Source organism: Ips typographus, linkage group LG6 (assembly GCF_016097725.1).
Source record: "Ips typographus isolate SLU linkage group LG6, UJ_Ityp_2.0, whole genome shotgun sequence".
Taxonomy (NCBI): domain Eukaryota; kingdom Metazoa; phylum Arthropoda; class Insecta; order Coleoptera; family Curculionidae; genus Ips; species Ips typographus.
Genome location: NC_138427.1, coordinates 7,883,896 through 7,901,595, shown reverse-complemented (window position 1 = coordinate 7,901,595; position 17,700 = coordinate 7,883,896). Strand labels below are relative to the sequence as shown.

At 32.8% G+C, this 17,700-nt stretch overlaps 1 protein-coding gene, 1 long non-coding RNA gene and 1 pseudogene across 4 annotated transcripts; 2 read left to right on the top strand and 1 right to left on the bottom strand.

The window, feature by feature from the left end:
* Positions 1-57: 57 nt before the first annotated feature.
* LOC145730237 (uncharacterized) lies at positions 58-4,608 on the top strand. Of its 2 annotated transcripts, XR_014178570.1 has the most exons (5): positions 58-339; positions 422-710; positions 764-1,154; positions 1,694-2,036; positions 4,007-4,608. It is a non-coding gene; the product is annotated as an uncharacterized LOC145730237 (long non-coding RNA). The 2 variants fall into 2 exon arrangements; XR_014178569.1 differs by having other exon boundaries at positions 1,694-4,608.
* A 489-nt stretch (positions 4,609-5,097) lies between these two features.
* Positions 5,098-11,154, top strand: Usp12-46 (Ubiquitin-specific protease 12/46). Its single transcript, XM_081981311.1, is given in 13 exon segments — positions 5,098-5,335; positions 5,512-5,595; positions 5,651-5,759; positions 5,762-5,812; positions 5,815-5,865; positions 5,929-5,987; positions 5,989-6,010; positions 6,065-6,201; positions 6,256-6,444; positions 8,498-8,644; positions 8,702-8,810; positions 8,813-8,844; positions 8,901-11,154. Coding segments are annotated over 13 exon segments (1,125 nt in total). The 5' UTR covers positions 5,098-5,308; the 3' UTR covers positions 9,009-11,154.
* A 1,357-nt stretch (positions 11,155-12,511) lies between these two features.
* On the bottom strand, positions 12,512-13,885 carry LOC145730472 (uncharacterized; annotated as a pseudogene). The gene is made up of 6 exons (XR_014178626.1): positions 13,868-13,885; positions 13,775-13,816; positions 13,652-13,723; positions 13,484-13,598; positions 13,043-13,335; positions 12,512-12,988 (listed from the first exon to the last, which is right to left on the bottom strand). The product of XR_014178626.1 is annotated as an uncharacterized LOC145730472 (transcript).
* Between the last annotated feature and the right edge of the window lie 3,815 nt (positions 13,886-17,700).

The following is a 17,700-nucleotide window of genomic DNA, read 5'->3' as shown; positions in this document are numbered from 1 at the left end:
TGACATTTAATGGAATGCTACTGTGGACGTTTTGTGGTATGGTATGGCAAAATTATGAATTGTTTACAAGTGTTTTCCATTTTTAAGTCAACCGACAGCAACAAGCAGAAAAAAGTGAGAAAAGAAAAAATCTTGTTCCTGTCTTCCTGTATTTCTTATCCAGAAGCCCAATTGCGCGGGATAGTGTTATAGTTTAGCATAAATTATGACCAATATGAACCTATCCAGAGGAAATTGTATTTTGTGCACAAACTGCAATAAATTGTTAATCCTCCTGGTGCAAGCAGTATAACTAAACTGCTCCCCCATGTACTGGAAGGTTTGATTGATGATCAAAAGGTAAACTATCACATATTTATAATATTTGATATATTAGATATTTAACTATTTACTGTTAATTACAAGAAAGGACCTTATTTAGCTTGGCTCAGTTACTTTTGAAACCTTGAAAATTTGCCATATGCTTGCCAAGACATTTTATTCATCCTGCGAGCATAAACCCACATTAAAGATCATTCTGAGACTTCAACAACTGCAATGTTTGTTTGTTGTGACAACAATCTAGTTTTTGTCAGCAACGGAACCATTTTGAAACAATAATTGGAACCCATTCTGAGAATAGAAGAAGCAAAAATGTTACATATTTGTTTGAGTGTCTGAAGTACCTTGAGACATTAGACAGGATAAAAACTAATTTTATTATAAAGAATGTAAGTGTATTAGTGAGTAAAATTGTTTTTATCTTGATGTGCTAATGTTCCAGCCTCAGTTGAGACTTCAAGAATCTCCAAAAAAAGAAATACCAAAGACTCATCAAAGGAATCACTCCAACCCCAAACAAGAAAAGACTGTCAATCATTACTCATTCTAATGGAGCAAATCATGATGGTGACCTAGAAAAGGCATTAAGACATTTAAAACCATTGCAGTTATTGAATTCTGACTTAGATCAGTCGAAAAGGATGAGAAACTGTTGAATCAAATTGCCTTTGTAAAACTACAGTCTTTAAAGGCAGCACATAAACATAGAAGCAAGATAATGGAATGTCAGATGACAATAGTCATTGTCTATGAATCGTGAGTCTAAACATCATTCATTTTTCAAGATCAAGTTTGAAATGAAACAATCATTTAAAACCAAAAGAATCACTAAGGTAAGCTTATAATTGTGTGACAGTTGAGTTGAAGAAGTTATTTTTTGCCACAGATTTGGGTTTATTTTTATTTTTTGTGTAAAATGGAATTTAAAATATATTTTTTGATTTTCCTACTTGTTTTTTTAAATTCTTTTGTTTTTATCCTGCTACAGGAACACCGATTATTGTATCATAGAATGTGATGAGGAATGTTCATGCAAAAGCAGTTATTTTTACTTTAAATAAGAGTTTTTTGCATAAATCATATATCTGGAACTTTGGACATGTTCAGTTTTTTAAGTTCCGACTATCTAATCTGTCTATTTATATTCAAAAATTGCCTGCTTAAGGTTTTGCAGTACAACTGGTGTACAAAACAGGCAACTTTGACTGATTTTGAAACCTTAAATGTGCAATAATTATTGTTGTTTTTATATAAAGTAGAGGTCTATATTGTTCCCTTTTGTGCACAGAAAAGAATTTGCATAAAACCTATTTCAACTGGTTGTTATGTTATTATTGTCTATCACCTACTAAATCTAAACTAATTTTTCTAGGTGTCACCAAAGAAAATTCAGCAGGCTACTGTGGACCCCAGTCAAACTCTCTGGCAAAGAATTGAGTGTACAGTTGCTAAAGATGGATTTAATAAGAAGACTGCGGAACATTTATTTACTTCTATTGTCAGAAGAAGTACTGCGCTAACGCCAACCAAAGCCAGTCTGAAATTTATTGAAGAACCCTTGTCTAGTTCAAAAAAAGAAAAAGTGTAACATTTGCGCCCATATCTTAATGACAGTCTCGGACGAAGTCGATATGAAAGAAGAAAATATATCCCCAATAAAACCAAGCTCCGATTTATGTGAGCAAACCGCGTGGGCGAATGAAGAAAATGGTATGGTAAAGTACAAACAAGGACATTGATAATTCTGATAATTATGTGGATTCTGATGAGGATGATATCTAATAATAGACTTGATCCTTTTACTGAACACCTTAAAAATAATAGCGACAGTATTTTTGAAAGTTTTGAAATCCAACGGTGTTCAGAACAGTAATGGCTTGTCAAAATACAATACTTGATAAAGATAATGACAGTGATTCTGCTACTATAACCATAGAAAATTGCTCTAGTAATAAAGATTTGGACATCTCCGAGCAAAACAATGCAGAGAACAGTGATCAAAATGCTAGTGAAATACAGGTAGAAATCAGAAATGATTCAGAGAACAATAAATCGCAAGATGTAAGTGAAGCCACTGAAGTAGAAATGAAATCTACAGTTGATGATGAAAGCTCTAAAATGCGCTTACAGATGACTCACAAGATAATCAGGAAAGTAATGAAGAAAACTCTAGCAATGAAGGTCAAGCAAATACAAGGAAACGTAAACTAAGTGACGATCTTTCAGTCCATTAAAATTGGATAGTAATGTAGAGCCTGAAGCAAAAGATTGAAGATAGGGGAAGAAGAAACTATAAACACTACAGAACTAGAAGATGTGGTTACTGAGGACGATTGTGTTGCTAAAAGTGAAGACATCATAGAAGAAGTTACAGCCACAATTGTACTAGATTCTCAAGAAGATACGTGTAACGAAAAGGAAAAAACACCGACATTTCTGAGACAGATTTAGATCTACGTGCAACTGAAATTTAATTATCATCCCTAAATTACCTCTCTACTGGATATGACAAACTGACCAATGCCCTAATATTCCATTATTTAAGACTTAAATAATTTTTAGACACACTGTCATAGATCTGAGTTGAGATTAAATAATGAATAAACAAAATCTATATGAATTATGTGTTAGTAGTGTTAGTAAGTTTTATTTTAATTAGGTTGAAAATTAAAATTAAAAATAGGTGAAAACAATGTGTATATCTTCTTTACAGGGGTGTTTCATTAGTGATTAGGCTCAATTTTTAATAATGCATTTGGTCTGAACGTTAATTAAAATAAGTAAAAATTAATTATATTCTCTAATTTATTAAGGTAATGTAAAAAGTAGGTAATAAATAGGAACTATTACTATTTTTTTAGGTGTTACATTTAATGCTGGTCCTATTAACTCATCTCTATAATTAATAACTTGGTTTATAAGTGAGCTTGACTGAGTTTGCACGGTGATGTGCCTTAATTTATTTTTTCTTGCTTAATGTACACAGGATAAGAAAGATTGAAATTTGATGATTTTTTTTCGGAAAAATCATTTAATCTTGAATTCGCTAGTGGGGTTTACTTTTCTTTCCACAAAGGTAACTAACGGGAATATACTGTAAATACTGTTGGCTTTTTTTTTGGTGTGTAGGATTGTTTTATACATATTTACATTGTTTTTTATAAATACTGTTAAATTGAACACACCTGGTATTAGTGACTGAGTTTAAAACATCATCATAACATTCTATTTTAATGCATAAATAACCGTTTAGTAACAATAAAAATGGGCCCTAACAAAACAACTACGACTGAAATTGTCTAATTTTCTGTTTATAACCTGTAAATATTCTACACAAATTTATGCGTAAATGTACGACTGAAACTTAGATAGATCTATCCTATCCATTATTTCTGTTTATTCTGTAAGCAATCTTTTTCTGTTGCAACAAATTCTTAGCTTTAAACACTTTATCTGTAATATTTGAAATGACAACAAAAGAATATCACCTTATATGATGATATCTGTATTAATACTCATGAATTCTTTCCTACTAGGACATCCGGTATTTCAGTAACCAGAAATTAAGTATAGATAATGTAATATTCACTTGCCACAATGTGTTTAATTTATATTACTTTTTTATTCAGTCCATAACGTGACACTATCACCGTTTATGTAATGTTTTTTTGGTTCTGGATTTTAGGAATATTTCGAATGTCCACCAAACTCGGTCGAAGATCAAACGGAAGCAGGAGAATAATTAATTATTAAATTGTCCCTATTCCAGAAACAAACTACTTACTGTTTTTTTTTGCACCTAACCATAATATTTTGTTATACTTAAGATACGTTTTTAGTAATAAGTTCTTCAAGAATTTGATGCCTTTTGGACTGTTTCTATAATATTGCGCTGTTTATTTGTTATTAGCGGGCTCCTTAAACAGGTATTAGTTTAAGCTTAATATTAATATGTTACTGTGTCATTTAATAAAAAAATGTTCGAAAAAATAGTTCAGATTTTTATTTGGAGCGTATAGGTTGCACATAATCTTATAACACAATATTTATATATTTTTTATAGTTTTGGAAACTAATATAAGAACCTCTTCTTGTACATAACTATAATATCAACTATTTTGTTATACTTAAGATAAGTTTTTTCAAGAATTTGATGCCTTTTGGACTGTTTCTATATATTGCTCTGTTTATTTGTTGTTAGCGGGCTTCTTAAACAAGTATTAGTTTAAGCTTGATATATATTAATATGTTACTGTGTCATTTAATAAAAAAATGTTTGAAAATATAGTTCAGATTTTTATAGGAGCATACATATAGGTATGTAGTATATCCGAAAATAAATTGCACATAATCTTATAACTACAAGATTTAGATGTTTTTTATAGTTTTGGAAACTAATAGGAACATCTTCTAACATTTTCTCAAAATTAAAGAAAAAATTGTTTAATTAAACAAATATCGCGGTTTGCATAGATATTTGCATCCAAAATATAGGTAGATAAAGATGGTCGGTTTCTAAGAAAAAAAAACCATTGAGAAACATTATTAGGTAAAAACCAACTATAGTATTTTCATATGTCGATGGTATAAAAATTAATCTGTCGTAGGTCATATGTCAATTCAAACGTCATGTTCTATGTCGGATTTGCCGATTGAAAAATGGAATGGTAACAGCTGTCAAATATGCAATAATGGGGCAGGATTGTTTATTATTTGTATTAAAGGGCCATTTTTTTAACTTAAACGTGATGGATTAGTTATTAGAATATGGTAAGGAAACCAATTTTATTCTGTATTTATGCCGGACGCCCAAAATCCGTCTATATGGTACATACAACGGTTTACATTAACCCATACTCTATACCGTCAGCTCCTGTGCAAATGTACTGCTACATTTTCTTTGCTAATAATTTAGCTTTTTCCTGTGATTAACGTGTAAATTATTAACGATTATTAACGTGACGCGTTGCGTCAGTATTTTCTCTCTATGGCTTTGGTTTGCTTTAAATTAATGGTAAGTGAATTTAAAGATAGGGTAGGTATAGGGTACTTCAAAATGTTGCCATACCATTTTCATCTGTATGTTCTAAAGTTTATACACGGCTTAGCACTGCAAGTACTAGAAATTTTTGGGCTAAAGCTATACACCATTCAACCCCCACACACTTTTACTTATAAATGCTGTTTTAGGGTGCCAACATATCCCAACTTGAAAAAGATATTGGGTCTGAGCAATTTCCATGCAATGAACATTATTTTGGACTAGTAATGTAAGTGACCCATACAATCTTAAATCTGGACCATTCAATTGAAACTACATACATTTTAGTTTGGAAATACATGCTACAGCAACTCAGTGCTTCAAGCTTTGTACTTTTGTAAACCCTTTCGAGACAAGGTGTTGGAGTATAAAGCAAAAAACAAAAGGACAAAGGAGACTTACTTACATGCCTAGCAGACTTATTTCATAGTATAGCAACACAAAAGAAAAAGTTGGGTCTATAGCTCCCAAAAAGTTTATAGCCAGATTAAGAAAAGAAAAAGGTAAGTTCAAATGTTTCTATGAGTTTCTGAGAGGTGAGTGAATATTTACATTGCAACTTACAGAGGAATTTGACAATTACATGCAACAAGATGCACATGAATTCCTCAATTTCTTGATTAACCCACATTAGTGAAATAATTCTAGGTGAGTACTAATATTGGCAAGGAAACTGAATTTTCACACAAAAACTCATTTTAGCTGAAAGACAGTCAAACACAACAAACAATACAGGAACAACTAATAATGTTAATAAGAATAAAGGGGCAGGTGAGAATGGCACAGCCAATACCACCCAGAATGGTTGTGAACCCACATGGGTTCAAGAAATATTCCAGGTAATTGTATAACATTATTTTATGGTAAAAGAAGCTTAAATGTGGAATTTGCAGGGAATCCTAACCAGTGAAACAAAGTGCCTGAATTGTGAAAATGTCAGTAGTAAAGATGAAGACTTTTTTGATCTGCAGGTGGACATTGAACAAAACACATCCATAACACATTGTTTAAGGTGTTTTAGTAATACAGAGACATTGTGTAGTGATAATAAATTTAAGTGTGATAATTGCTGCAGTTATCAGGTGAGTAATGTGTATTTTATAACTGATTTTCACAGATTGATATAGTTCTTAAATATTTACTTATGAGCACACATGATAGCTTATTTAGTTAATTTTTCTCACTTTTGACAGAAGGTTAATAATAATTTGACTACAAATGTTAATGGTGCAAAATTGAATTTTCTAGTGCAAAAAACACAGTTTCTTGCAATCAACTTTTTAACTTTAACATTGATATTGTGGGTAAATACACTTCTTTTTAATCCAAATTGAAATATAACTGATAATATTTTCTTAAATAATAACTCTCTCTCAGTTTAGGTACCTACTGGGTATATTTTTAATGCTTTTCTAAAAAAAACTGCATGAGCCACTTGTTTTGAATAATTGTTTTTTAAAGAATTAAAAGACTTAGTGCTTAGTTCATTCTCATTGTAGGTAAAGATTGAGAAAAAACGCTTTGCTTGATCTTCAAAATACATTTTTTTAAAATTATTTATTGGGCAAAAATGAAACAATTTTTGTGACTAAGATTATATCTTTTGTATTGTAAAATATTGGCACCCTGAATTCATATACAAAAAAGCTTCTTTGGAGACGTTTTGCAGTATTATTAGAGAGCTCTGGCAGTTTCAAAATGGTTCTAGAGATCTCTGACAATGTAAAACAAGTCTGGGAAGGTTTATGACACTTATAGAGGCTTCTGCCACTTGCACAATGGTTCTAGAGGCATCTGGCAATTTAAAACAATTCTTGGAAGGATTAAGACATTTGTAGAGGTCTCTGGCACTTTTTAGAAGGTTTAGAGGCCACTGGCACTTTCTTAATGGATCTAGAAGTTTTTGACAATTTAAAACAATTCTTAGAAGGATTAAGACACTTGTAGAAGCCTCAGGCAATTTCTAGAAGGTTTGCAGTATTATTAGAGAGCTCTGGCAGTTTCAAAATGGTCTTAGAGGTCTCTGACAATTTTTAGAAGGTTTTCAGTAGCATTTAAACATCACTGGCACTTTATTAATGGACCTAGACAGTTTTTGACAATTTAAAACAATTTTTGTAAGGATTAAGACACTTGTAGAAGCACCAGGCAATTTCTAGAAGGTTTGCAGTATTATTAGAGAGCCTCTCTGGTTCTCGAGGTCTCTGGCAATTTAAACATGTCTGGGAAGGTTTAAGGCGCTTGCAGAGACCTCTGGCACTTTTTAGAAGGTTGTCAGTAGCACTTGGTGGTCTCTGGTAGATTCAGAATGGTCTTAGAGGCTTCTGGTAATTTAAAACTGTTTGGGAAAGTTTAAATCAGTGGGTAGAGGGCTCTGGAACTTTTCAGAAAGTTCTCAGTAGGATTTAGAGGTCTTTAGCACATTCAAAACATTCTCTGACAATTTAAAACAACTCTGGGAAGGTTTAAGATACTTGTAGAAGCTTCTGGCACTTTTTAGAAGGTGGTCAGTAGTATTTAGAGGTCTCTAGCAATTTAAAAATGGCTCTAGAGATTTCTGGAATTTGAATAAACTTTTGGAACGTTTAAAGTCTGCAGAAGCCATAATATATGACCAAAGTTTATATACTGTTAGAAAACCAATTTCGTTAGTTGTTTTTTAAAACTTTCATCTTTCTTTACACCATTTAAGCTTAAACTTTGTACGTTAGATTTCAAAATGCTTAAATCATTTGAAACCCTCTTCAAAATGTGATATCAGTAGCAAACAAAAAGAATGTTATAAACAAAAACATACACTGGAAATAGCGTTTAGCGGTACTAATGTTTTTCAAGCCACTTTTTACTTCTGGAAATAGTCTATGAAAAGTGGAGATATGAGGAAATGTTCCTTTTCACTATACCTGAACTGCAGTTTGGAGTGTTTAGACTGCTCTATATAAAACGACTCACGCTGTTTATTTACGAAACTGTTGTGTTTTTCCACAATGTTTAAATTTCTTATTAGTAACTTAATATCATATCTAAATGGCGCATACAACTCTCAGTTGTTGGAATGTAATAATTTTGTGAACTAACTCAGAATTAAGAAAAAAGTATTAAGTAGAAACAATACAAAGTTTGTTACTTTTTCAGGAAGCCCAAAAAAGAATGAGGGTAAAAAAACTGCCTACAATTCTTGCTCTACACCTGAAGAGGTTTAAATATGTGGAACAGTATAATAGGCATATAAAAGTTTCTCATAGAGTGGTATTTCCACTTGAACTTAGGTTATTCAATACGGTATGGATGGCTAAATTTGTTAATTAGCCGAAAACGTTTAATTTTTGAATTTTTCAGTCGGATGATGCAGTCAATCCCGATAGGTTATATGACCTAGTAGCAGTTGTGATACATTGTGGCAGTGGTCCAAATAGGGGTCACTACATTAGCATAGTTAAAAGCCATGGGTTTGGTTACTATTTGACGACGATCAAGTTGATGTAAGTAAAGCTTTACTTATCCGTTTTTCATAAAAAAATACGAAATTGTGGTGCAGAAAATTGATTCGTCAGCAATAGAGGATTTTTATGGTCTCACGTCGGACACACAGAAATCTTCGGAAACGGGCTACATATTATTTTATCAAAGTCGCGAGAGTTTATGAGCCAATGCCTTAGATCACGTGGTAAGAAAATCAGGGTCTGGACTTTGTAATTCCAGATTTAAAGTTCAGATGTGTCTGTAAGAGCGTGTTTGCATCGATTTTAAGTGTTTTAGGTTGCTTGAACTTGTTAATCTACTTTGAAAAAACCGCTTAAAATATTTCTGCCTTTACATTTTTGATAAAAATCACTATTATTGATATTACACAGCTTTGCACTTTTCATGATTGGCATATTTTCTACTGGAGATTACATGCCTGAACAAGGGAATGTTATTGACTTTTTCCATTCATAATTTCTTCGGCAATATTTAATCGATGCTATACACGCTCTAAAGTAAAGCAAACTGTCTTCGTTGACGGAAATAAAAACAAAGAACTGAACTAATCCTTAGGTATTTTATGTGTGATTGTTTTGATAAAGGTTTTTTGTTTCTATTTAACGAAAAAATGTTTATTAGTTGCTTTTGGGGTGATTGATCTCGTTTAAGGAAGAACAACTATTGCCGATTTCGATTTAAATCGATCCTTTGAGCAGTTGTGGTTCAGTAAAGGTTATTGATAAGACTTGGTCCCTAATTTTTAAATGCCAATCAATCAAACACTGGTCCATTCCACTTAATGGAGCATCCAATCGAACGTACAAAATTCCGGACTAATTCTTTACATTAACCTACAATAATTCGGTTTAAATAAGGCGTTGTTTTAATTTGATTAGTATTTATTATTTGTGATTTTAAATTGCGTTCAAATCGGTTCAGATTAAGCTTACGGGGATGCCTACTACAAATTTATCGTAAAATAAAAACGTTTATACTGTCCAAGTAAGTATAAACTGAACTGCTTGTTGGCAAACATTTTTATTCTCTTATAAGCTTTCCGTACTACAAATGGTCATATTATTCCATCTCTAGTTGTACAAAAAGGGTTTGTATATAATCTAGTTTAGTAATTTCTTTTGTAGTTCCTTTTTTTCTAAGTACAGATTTTATATGTCATAGATATACATGATAGATGCGTATAAAGTACGTCTCGGGTATGCATAGGTGGACCTTGCGCTGCTGAGACTTTCAAGCCATTTTATTAGGGAGTTAATTTCGATATCCAAATCGTCCGTAATTTAGTAAAAATGCAAAAAAGCCAAAGGGTTTGTGTGAGTAATTGTGGTTTATTGCTTTTATTATTTATTTTTAGTTTTTTTTGTATCAGTACTCAATATTTTTGTTTTCTTTGGCATAGTAAATCAAAAAGCAATTTTTTATGTCAAAGTACAGAGTGTCCCAACTGTGACTGCAACCATGGATAACTTGGAATTTAAATGATTTACAGGGTAGGTTGATTGGAGGCTAGTTTTGTGCCTTGTTTATTGGCATCAAAATATGCTATAGTTCCAAGACATTCAAGGAAAAAATGATTATTAAATTCTGCTAAAACACAAGTATCTGTTTCTAAAAAGAGGCCGATAAGTGCCAAAATGTTAAATTAGTGGAGTAGTAGTAATACAAACTTTAAATTATCTTTTTTAAATTTTGACTCTGAAAGAACATTTTTATTTTTCTGTGAAACATTTTGAATTTTATTTAGTGAATATAAAAATGATTGACAAATTAATAAAAATGTGATCTTTCAAACCACATATTTCTATTAAAACAATTTTAAATGGGACACCCTGTCAAACCCTTAATTAGCACCTTTTATTAATGGATGAGAGTTTGTAGTTATAAAACCATCCAAGAGTGGTTTAGTTAGAGTATTGCCATAAGCCACACATCTTTTATATCCTATTTCAACCATTTGCATTTGAATGTTTGAACATGTATATGCTTCATATTGACTGAATAAACCACATAAGATTTGTTTTATTTGTTTGCAAATGTCGTTTTTTATATACAAATATACTTTCAAGTATGTAGCAATAAACGAGTAAAAAAAAATCAATCAAAAACCTTGTAAATTACTATTTAATATAGAAACTAATTTATATCTATTTATAAGACAATTGTTAATTAAGGATTAGGCCTTTGTAAAATGTCTTTAAAGTTGTATGTAAATTTGTTCGATTTTCCAGTTCAGATGAATATTTAAGCGAAATACTGCTTAGCAGGTAATATTTTTATTTTGTAAATAATAAATTATGGTTATTATAGTTTTTTCGATTTTTTCTTTTCTTTGTTGAATTACAATATTTTGAAACCTTATTGATCGTTTGTATGAATACAAATTTTTATGCTGTTATGTGAGCAAGCTTGACAACACTTCTTGGTAGCAAACGCCAAAACTTTTAGTAAAAGAAGAATAACAATCTCATTAAAACAAAACATAACCTAAAAATTTTGAAGTAAACAAACAGTCAAACATTTTATGAAAATTAAAATTGTAATTCAAAACGAGGAGCATATTGATACAAGATACAATCACAGTTAAAAAGGTAGGTAGTACAAAAACTACAGAAGAGCACTTTAAAAAACTTATTGTTATAGTATTAGATCATAAATTCTGCACATGGAAAATTACTATTCCATATTGGAATGCTCTTCCACAGCCACTCCAGAAGAATTAAAAGAAATTACCAACGTTTAGCCAAAAAACACCATCCAGACAAGGAAACAGGTTCAACAGAAATATTTCTTTTAATTGACAAAGCATATAAACCCTTAAAGACAGTCAGTTACGCAAGGATTATGATTCTACAATTTAGCTGTAAATTGTCAGGATCAACCACTGATTTATGCTGAGATTGAGAAAAAGGATATAGTTTTAAATGAAGAAGGGGTCTGGACTTTTTCCTGCAGGTGTGGTGAACAATTTATTATTGAACAAGAGCACCTGAATGAATCTGAATGTGTTATGGAATGTAGTGAATGTTCAAATTGTATTTTAATAAGATAGCATAGAATATAATTATTTAAAACAGTTTAAAGTAGTTTATAAAGGGTCTTTCAATGTGTTGGTTTATTGATTACTCTAGCAGGATAATAAATAAAAGATCTTGCAAGCTGTATAGCCTATGACTGCTCTATTTCAATTTGTTCTTTTGAAGTGAATCTATCAACTTATGCTAAACTGGAGTCTTTTTAACTTTCTCTTAGACTTCTATTGAGTTTTCCAAATACCTACTTCTAGAGGTGAATGTTTTATGTTGAGGGAATACAAAATATAATTAAGGTATCTGAAAATTTGCCTTAAAAGCTGGGCCATGTTGTTAGGCCATCCAAACTTCTAGGGACAGCTAAAGTTAAAGAAGGTTGAAATATAAAGTGCTTGGGAATTAATTATTTACCTTCTTATGTTACAATATTTCCAGTTTTTTTTTTTAGGAGTAGAAAGTCAATAATATAATCTTGTAAGAGGTGTTTATGTAGCCTTTTTTTCCCAGTCAATTAAATTGTCTTTACTATATTTATAACTTGAACTAAAATTAAATTATGACTTTTCAAACTTGTCAATAAAAATGCTTAACATTGGGGACTGCTTACAAATGGGACAGATACTCAAGTACACAAAAATAATAGAAACATTCTTTTATTGAGCACTATACAGATAAATAGAACTAGCTATTCAGGGTAACATAGATACAATTCATGAGGCAGTGCGCAGTCACAGTTATAATCATAGATACACATTAACAGAAACAAAGTTAGGCTAAAGTTCTCATTTACACAAAGAATGGGAAAGAAGGTGAAAGATCAGGTAGGACGTATAAGTACTATAGTATATAGAAAGATTGAGATTCCTAATGAAACTAAATAAGAATATCATATTGCACTTGTAACAGCCAAAATAAGTCAGCAGAGTCTAAGTCCAATTAGTGAAGGAGTTTACCGCCAAGGGTCAAAGAACCTCCCGCGAGGGTGGGGCCCATAGTCCATCAGCTTTAATGGCTCCAGAAGGTCCAACAATGGTGGCAGGAGCAGTTGGTGGTCCAGCCACTACAGCTCCAAGACCGCTTACTCCGATCGAACCACCTCCCTTGGTGACAATACCTGCAAGTCAAAGGAATTAAGGTTCCAGTTCAATTTGCATTTAAAACATATTACCGACGCCAGCTGGAGCACAAGACCAGCACCAAGAAGTCCAGTAGTGGCAATGCCTGGGGCACCAAGTCCAGAAGTGACCACACCAGGGGAAACAAGTCCAGAAGAGACCACACCAGGGGAAACAAGTCCAGAAGTGACCACACCAGGGGAAACAAGTCCAGAAGTGACCACACCAGGGGAAACAAGTCCAGAATGATCACTCCAGAAGACGTAGCTCCAGTTACAATAGTGCCGGCAGTTTTAGGTCCTTCAACAATGGCGCCAGTGGAAGTGGGGACCGGCAACCACAGCTCCTAAAAATTATATTTTAACTACTTTAGCAAACAATATTTTGGAGAATACCTCTAGAAAAAAATAGATTTCAGTGAACTCATCAACAACTTCCATTAATATACACATTTTGTACAAATTGAAGTACCTATAAATGTCAAAAACACTCACCAGTTGATACTGATGGGCCGACAACGGCACCAGTTGCAATTGATGGGGCGACAACAGCACTAGTGGCAAGGGCAGGTGCGGCAACCACTCCACCCAAACCCACTCCGCCCCAGACCTAATCCAATCCTCCAAACCTACTCCGCTCAATCCTACTCCTCCCAAACCCACTCCGCTCAGTACTACTCCGCTCAATCCTACTCCTCCCAAACCTACTCCGTTCAATCCTACTCCGCTCCAAACCTATTCCACTCAATCCTACTCCGCCCAAACCACCCAGACCTAGACCAATACCGCCGGGTTTGGCAAAGCCACAGCGGTCAGAGACACAAAGATCTGAAATGAATGTTTTATTTAAACTAAGTTGGGAAAATTTATGATAATTACCAAGCCGTATCGGAACATGATATTTGTCTTTGTTCTAGTGCTGTTGTTACTGAACAGTGCAATTTAACCAGCTTCCACCTGGTTTATATACGACCGTCAATTTCTTACTGACCTTCGCTTTTTTGCAATAATGGGTGTATAACGCATATAAATTTGCAGGTTGTTTTCAGGATACTAATCGAGGTGGGACATTTATAACTGTTGCGAAGAAAATGAATATTTTTTGTACGTTTGTATCACGTGCTAAGAAAAGCAAGGCAGTAAAAATGAATAGTAATCAAGAAACAGATGTCGTACGACCGTGATTTAAGGTTAATCAAGAAAATTAATTAATTGTAACGTTAGTGATAATTGAATTTGAACGAGGGTATTATCGCTTCTTCAATATACAGTTCTTTCGTTTTTATAAATGGTATATTTTCAGTACTCTACCCGGCTTTTTTGAGTACTTGTACCAGTATAAAAAAATATGTAATTTAAATGCTTGGAGCATTTCTGTCTTTGTACAAGATGATTAACTTTGAAATAAGTTTTGCGATGTTTGCTACAGAATTGTTTTAATAATTTTTTGGTCTTAAGATGATATACGTAAGTCGAATCAAAATGGTTTGAAATTTACCGGGTGTGAAACCTTTTGCAAGATTGTTTTTCAATTTGCAAAACAAAAATATGTTGAGGCATTATTTCATGCCACTTGGATGTTTTTGGCACTTTTAAGCATTGAAAAATCTAGCAGAAGATTGAGATTTTCAGTTAAAAGAAATTTATAACAAAATTGCATTTTCAAAGAGGCTTAAATTAGTTGATTCTTCACGTCCACACTTAGGTTTAGGACATGTTAAGGCAGAATTAAAATATTAGAAAGAAAATATTTATTTTTAATCCTGCCCGCTAACATGATGTTACTTTTTAATTGTAGTTTCAAAATTTTTGACTGTATGAAAACTTCCGTATTTGTCTTTTTGACCCTTTAATAATTGTCACAGAAAAAGTGGAAAATCATTAATTACGTAATAAGGAATTAATTTAGAAACGCAATAACAAAAAAAATATTCTAATTAATTCCCACAGTTATAGTTAGCCGATATGGTAATAGGTTTTGCTAATATTTTGATAATTAAGTTTCATAGGTAGAAAAAATATCCTCTAATGTTAGTAGACAGTAGTAAAGTAAAAGTAGAAATTAGTGGATGATCTAAATTATAGTAAAAAAATAAAACGTCTAACAATAATAGTGATTTTCCTCAGACTTAGAACAACTCAAATCTCTCTTTCTCAAATTTAAACCTATATTTGGTGGTATTTTGGAAATTATTTGTTCCAAAAATGATTGAAATTTTAGCATGTTATTTGCTTAACTGTGTGATATTTGTTTTTCCGACAAAAATATGAAATAACCATTGAAAGTTCGGTGTGATGTGTGAAATGCAGATAGAAAATGATTTAATAACGGTCGCTCTTGCATTAGTTGCTGTAATGCAGATTAAAAAAGCAAATTTCATTGTCGGTTAATATTATATTCCTAGTTGTCAAAGTCGTTAAAGGTGATATTTATATCGATACACTTATATGGGGTCTTGCACGGTCTATTATGTATCATTGCCATGGTATTTAAGTTTTTTTTTACTGGGATGTGTGTGGTTGCCAGCTGGTCGATATTACTCGATCAACTGGCGAAAAACACATAATTTCCATTATTACTACTTTAAGACTTTTATGAAATTGTTGAACTGTTTGATAAAAGATAATAACAAAGTTGAAGTAGTTTTAATATTTGGCTAAAGCACCTCCTCGAAAACTCTACCAAGTGCATCTCATTAAAGACCGTTAGTTTAGAGTGGCGTGGAGGACATTTGACAAACGGCACAATTGCCTTCGTAAAGCTAAGAGCCTTGTTAGTGTTGCTGCTCTAGTCATGTTTAAACCAAATTAAGCTAATGCCAATAGTGTGCACTTGATTGTTTTAAAATAATTATGGTTTTATTAAATTATTATTCTTTAGGTACTGTTTTTTTACGTTGTGCTTACATAAGCAACGAAGCAAGTAAACAGTCGTAATGATTATTCAGTTTGCTTTATACATATAAATGTTGTGTACAAAGAAAGTCAATAGATTTGCATACATTTCTAGATAATCTCCATATTATTGCAAAGGAGTGGTCGCCTACTAGTAGTGCCAATTAGTGTGCACTTAAGATTTCTGGAGTAAATCCTTTGTTTTTACATAAATCAATTAATTAAAAAAAAAACAGTTATAGCAAGACAGTTTTAAAACCTGCTTTTATCTCCTGTTAGTATTTTACTAACATCAAAACCGATTGTAGAGAATATCCATGCAGTTAGACTGATCCCTTATCAGAGGAGTAAATCGGGATCACGGTGGTTCCCTAGGGATCTGACCAAGCACTTTGCGGGACCGTTTCGGTTCGAACAAAATTCGCCCACTGCCGCAGGCCACTTTTTCTTATTCGAATCAAATATTTAATTTGTTTTATGGGAACCCACAAATGTGTGTGTGTCTGTGGGGTATAAACGCTTTTTGCCACCGGCCTGTCGTCCTAAATATTATAATCCAGAATAGTTTATCTTAAGTGAACGTAACAGCTTTAGTTTGAGACGAGCCATTAGAGCTAGTTAGTTGTCTCCAGAGCCAATTAACGCCATTGCCGGTCCATACCGCAATTACCTTTTAAACGTTGGCGCAGTCGGTAGGATACAAGATGCAAGGCAATTGCCCGTCTCTTTTGCCATTCATTCAAGATACACAAACGGTCGCAAAACAACGTTAACTAAAAGCCCGAGGACGACACTAACGATGTTCTCCTGCAAAGAGATATGGCGGTTGTAAGCGACAGATAGTGCCTAGCGAGTCGTTAGGGAAATTGAATGTCGCACGCACTGCTCCGTCTCTACTAAGCCTCGTTTTTCGACTCAATTTTCCCATTCGCAATTTGTTTTCTCCGTTGATTCGCACTTAAGGCCCCTTGCGGAAATCAGACACAGGTATATCGCGCTCGAATTGAGAAAACTCGCGAGGGTTAAATGTCTTATTCAAGCTAAGGAACCGAATTAGACTTCGCCTTTGCTACTTTATTATGCGTAGCGCGAAATGAAAATTTTTGCTTTGATGTTCCTTTGCTTGATTTCTTTTGTTGTAAACCAGGAACGATACTCACCAAGCTAATTTCGGTAGGGTCTCACTTAATTGTTTTTTATGGTTTACTTCTGTTTACCCTCTCGTGCGAAATATTACCAATACTTTTTTACCAAATTTTTACATAAATTTTACTTAGAAAAACTTAGTGAAAATGATTTTAAAATTGTTTTCACTTTTTGGCTTCCCTTTTGAAGGTTCAAATTTAAAAATCTAATTCAAGAGAACAGTCATGGGTGTCACAGTTATTGAGATATTTATAATCTCAGATTTGGAACATTTAGTGTCTACGTTAAGCATGTGGGCATCTGATGTTATCTCTTTTTACAGAGAGTAACTTTTTTGAATGATTATGTCTCTGCTCACCCTCACCAAACATTCTGTTAACTAAACTATGACCTAGAGTATCATTTTTATTGGCCTTCACGGTACACTCAATTTTAATCAATGAGTGCAGTTGTTTTCAAATACCCGGTAAAGAATTAATGAATAATAGAAAATAATGTTTAGCATTTCGGATGAATTAAATATCAGCCCAAAATTTTGACTTGAATTAACGACTTTTACCTTTCGAATAAGCTGCGAAAATCTTAGACGATATTAACTTTCCTTCAGCATTACTTTTAGTTCTTAAATGTTACTAAGAATCAATTAAAATTACCAGAAGATTTTATACGCA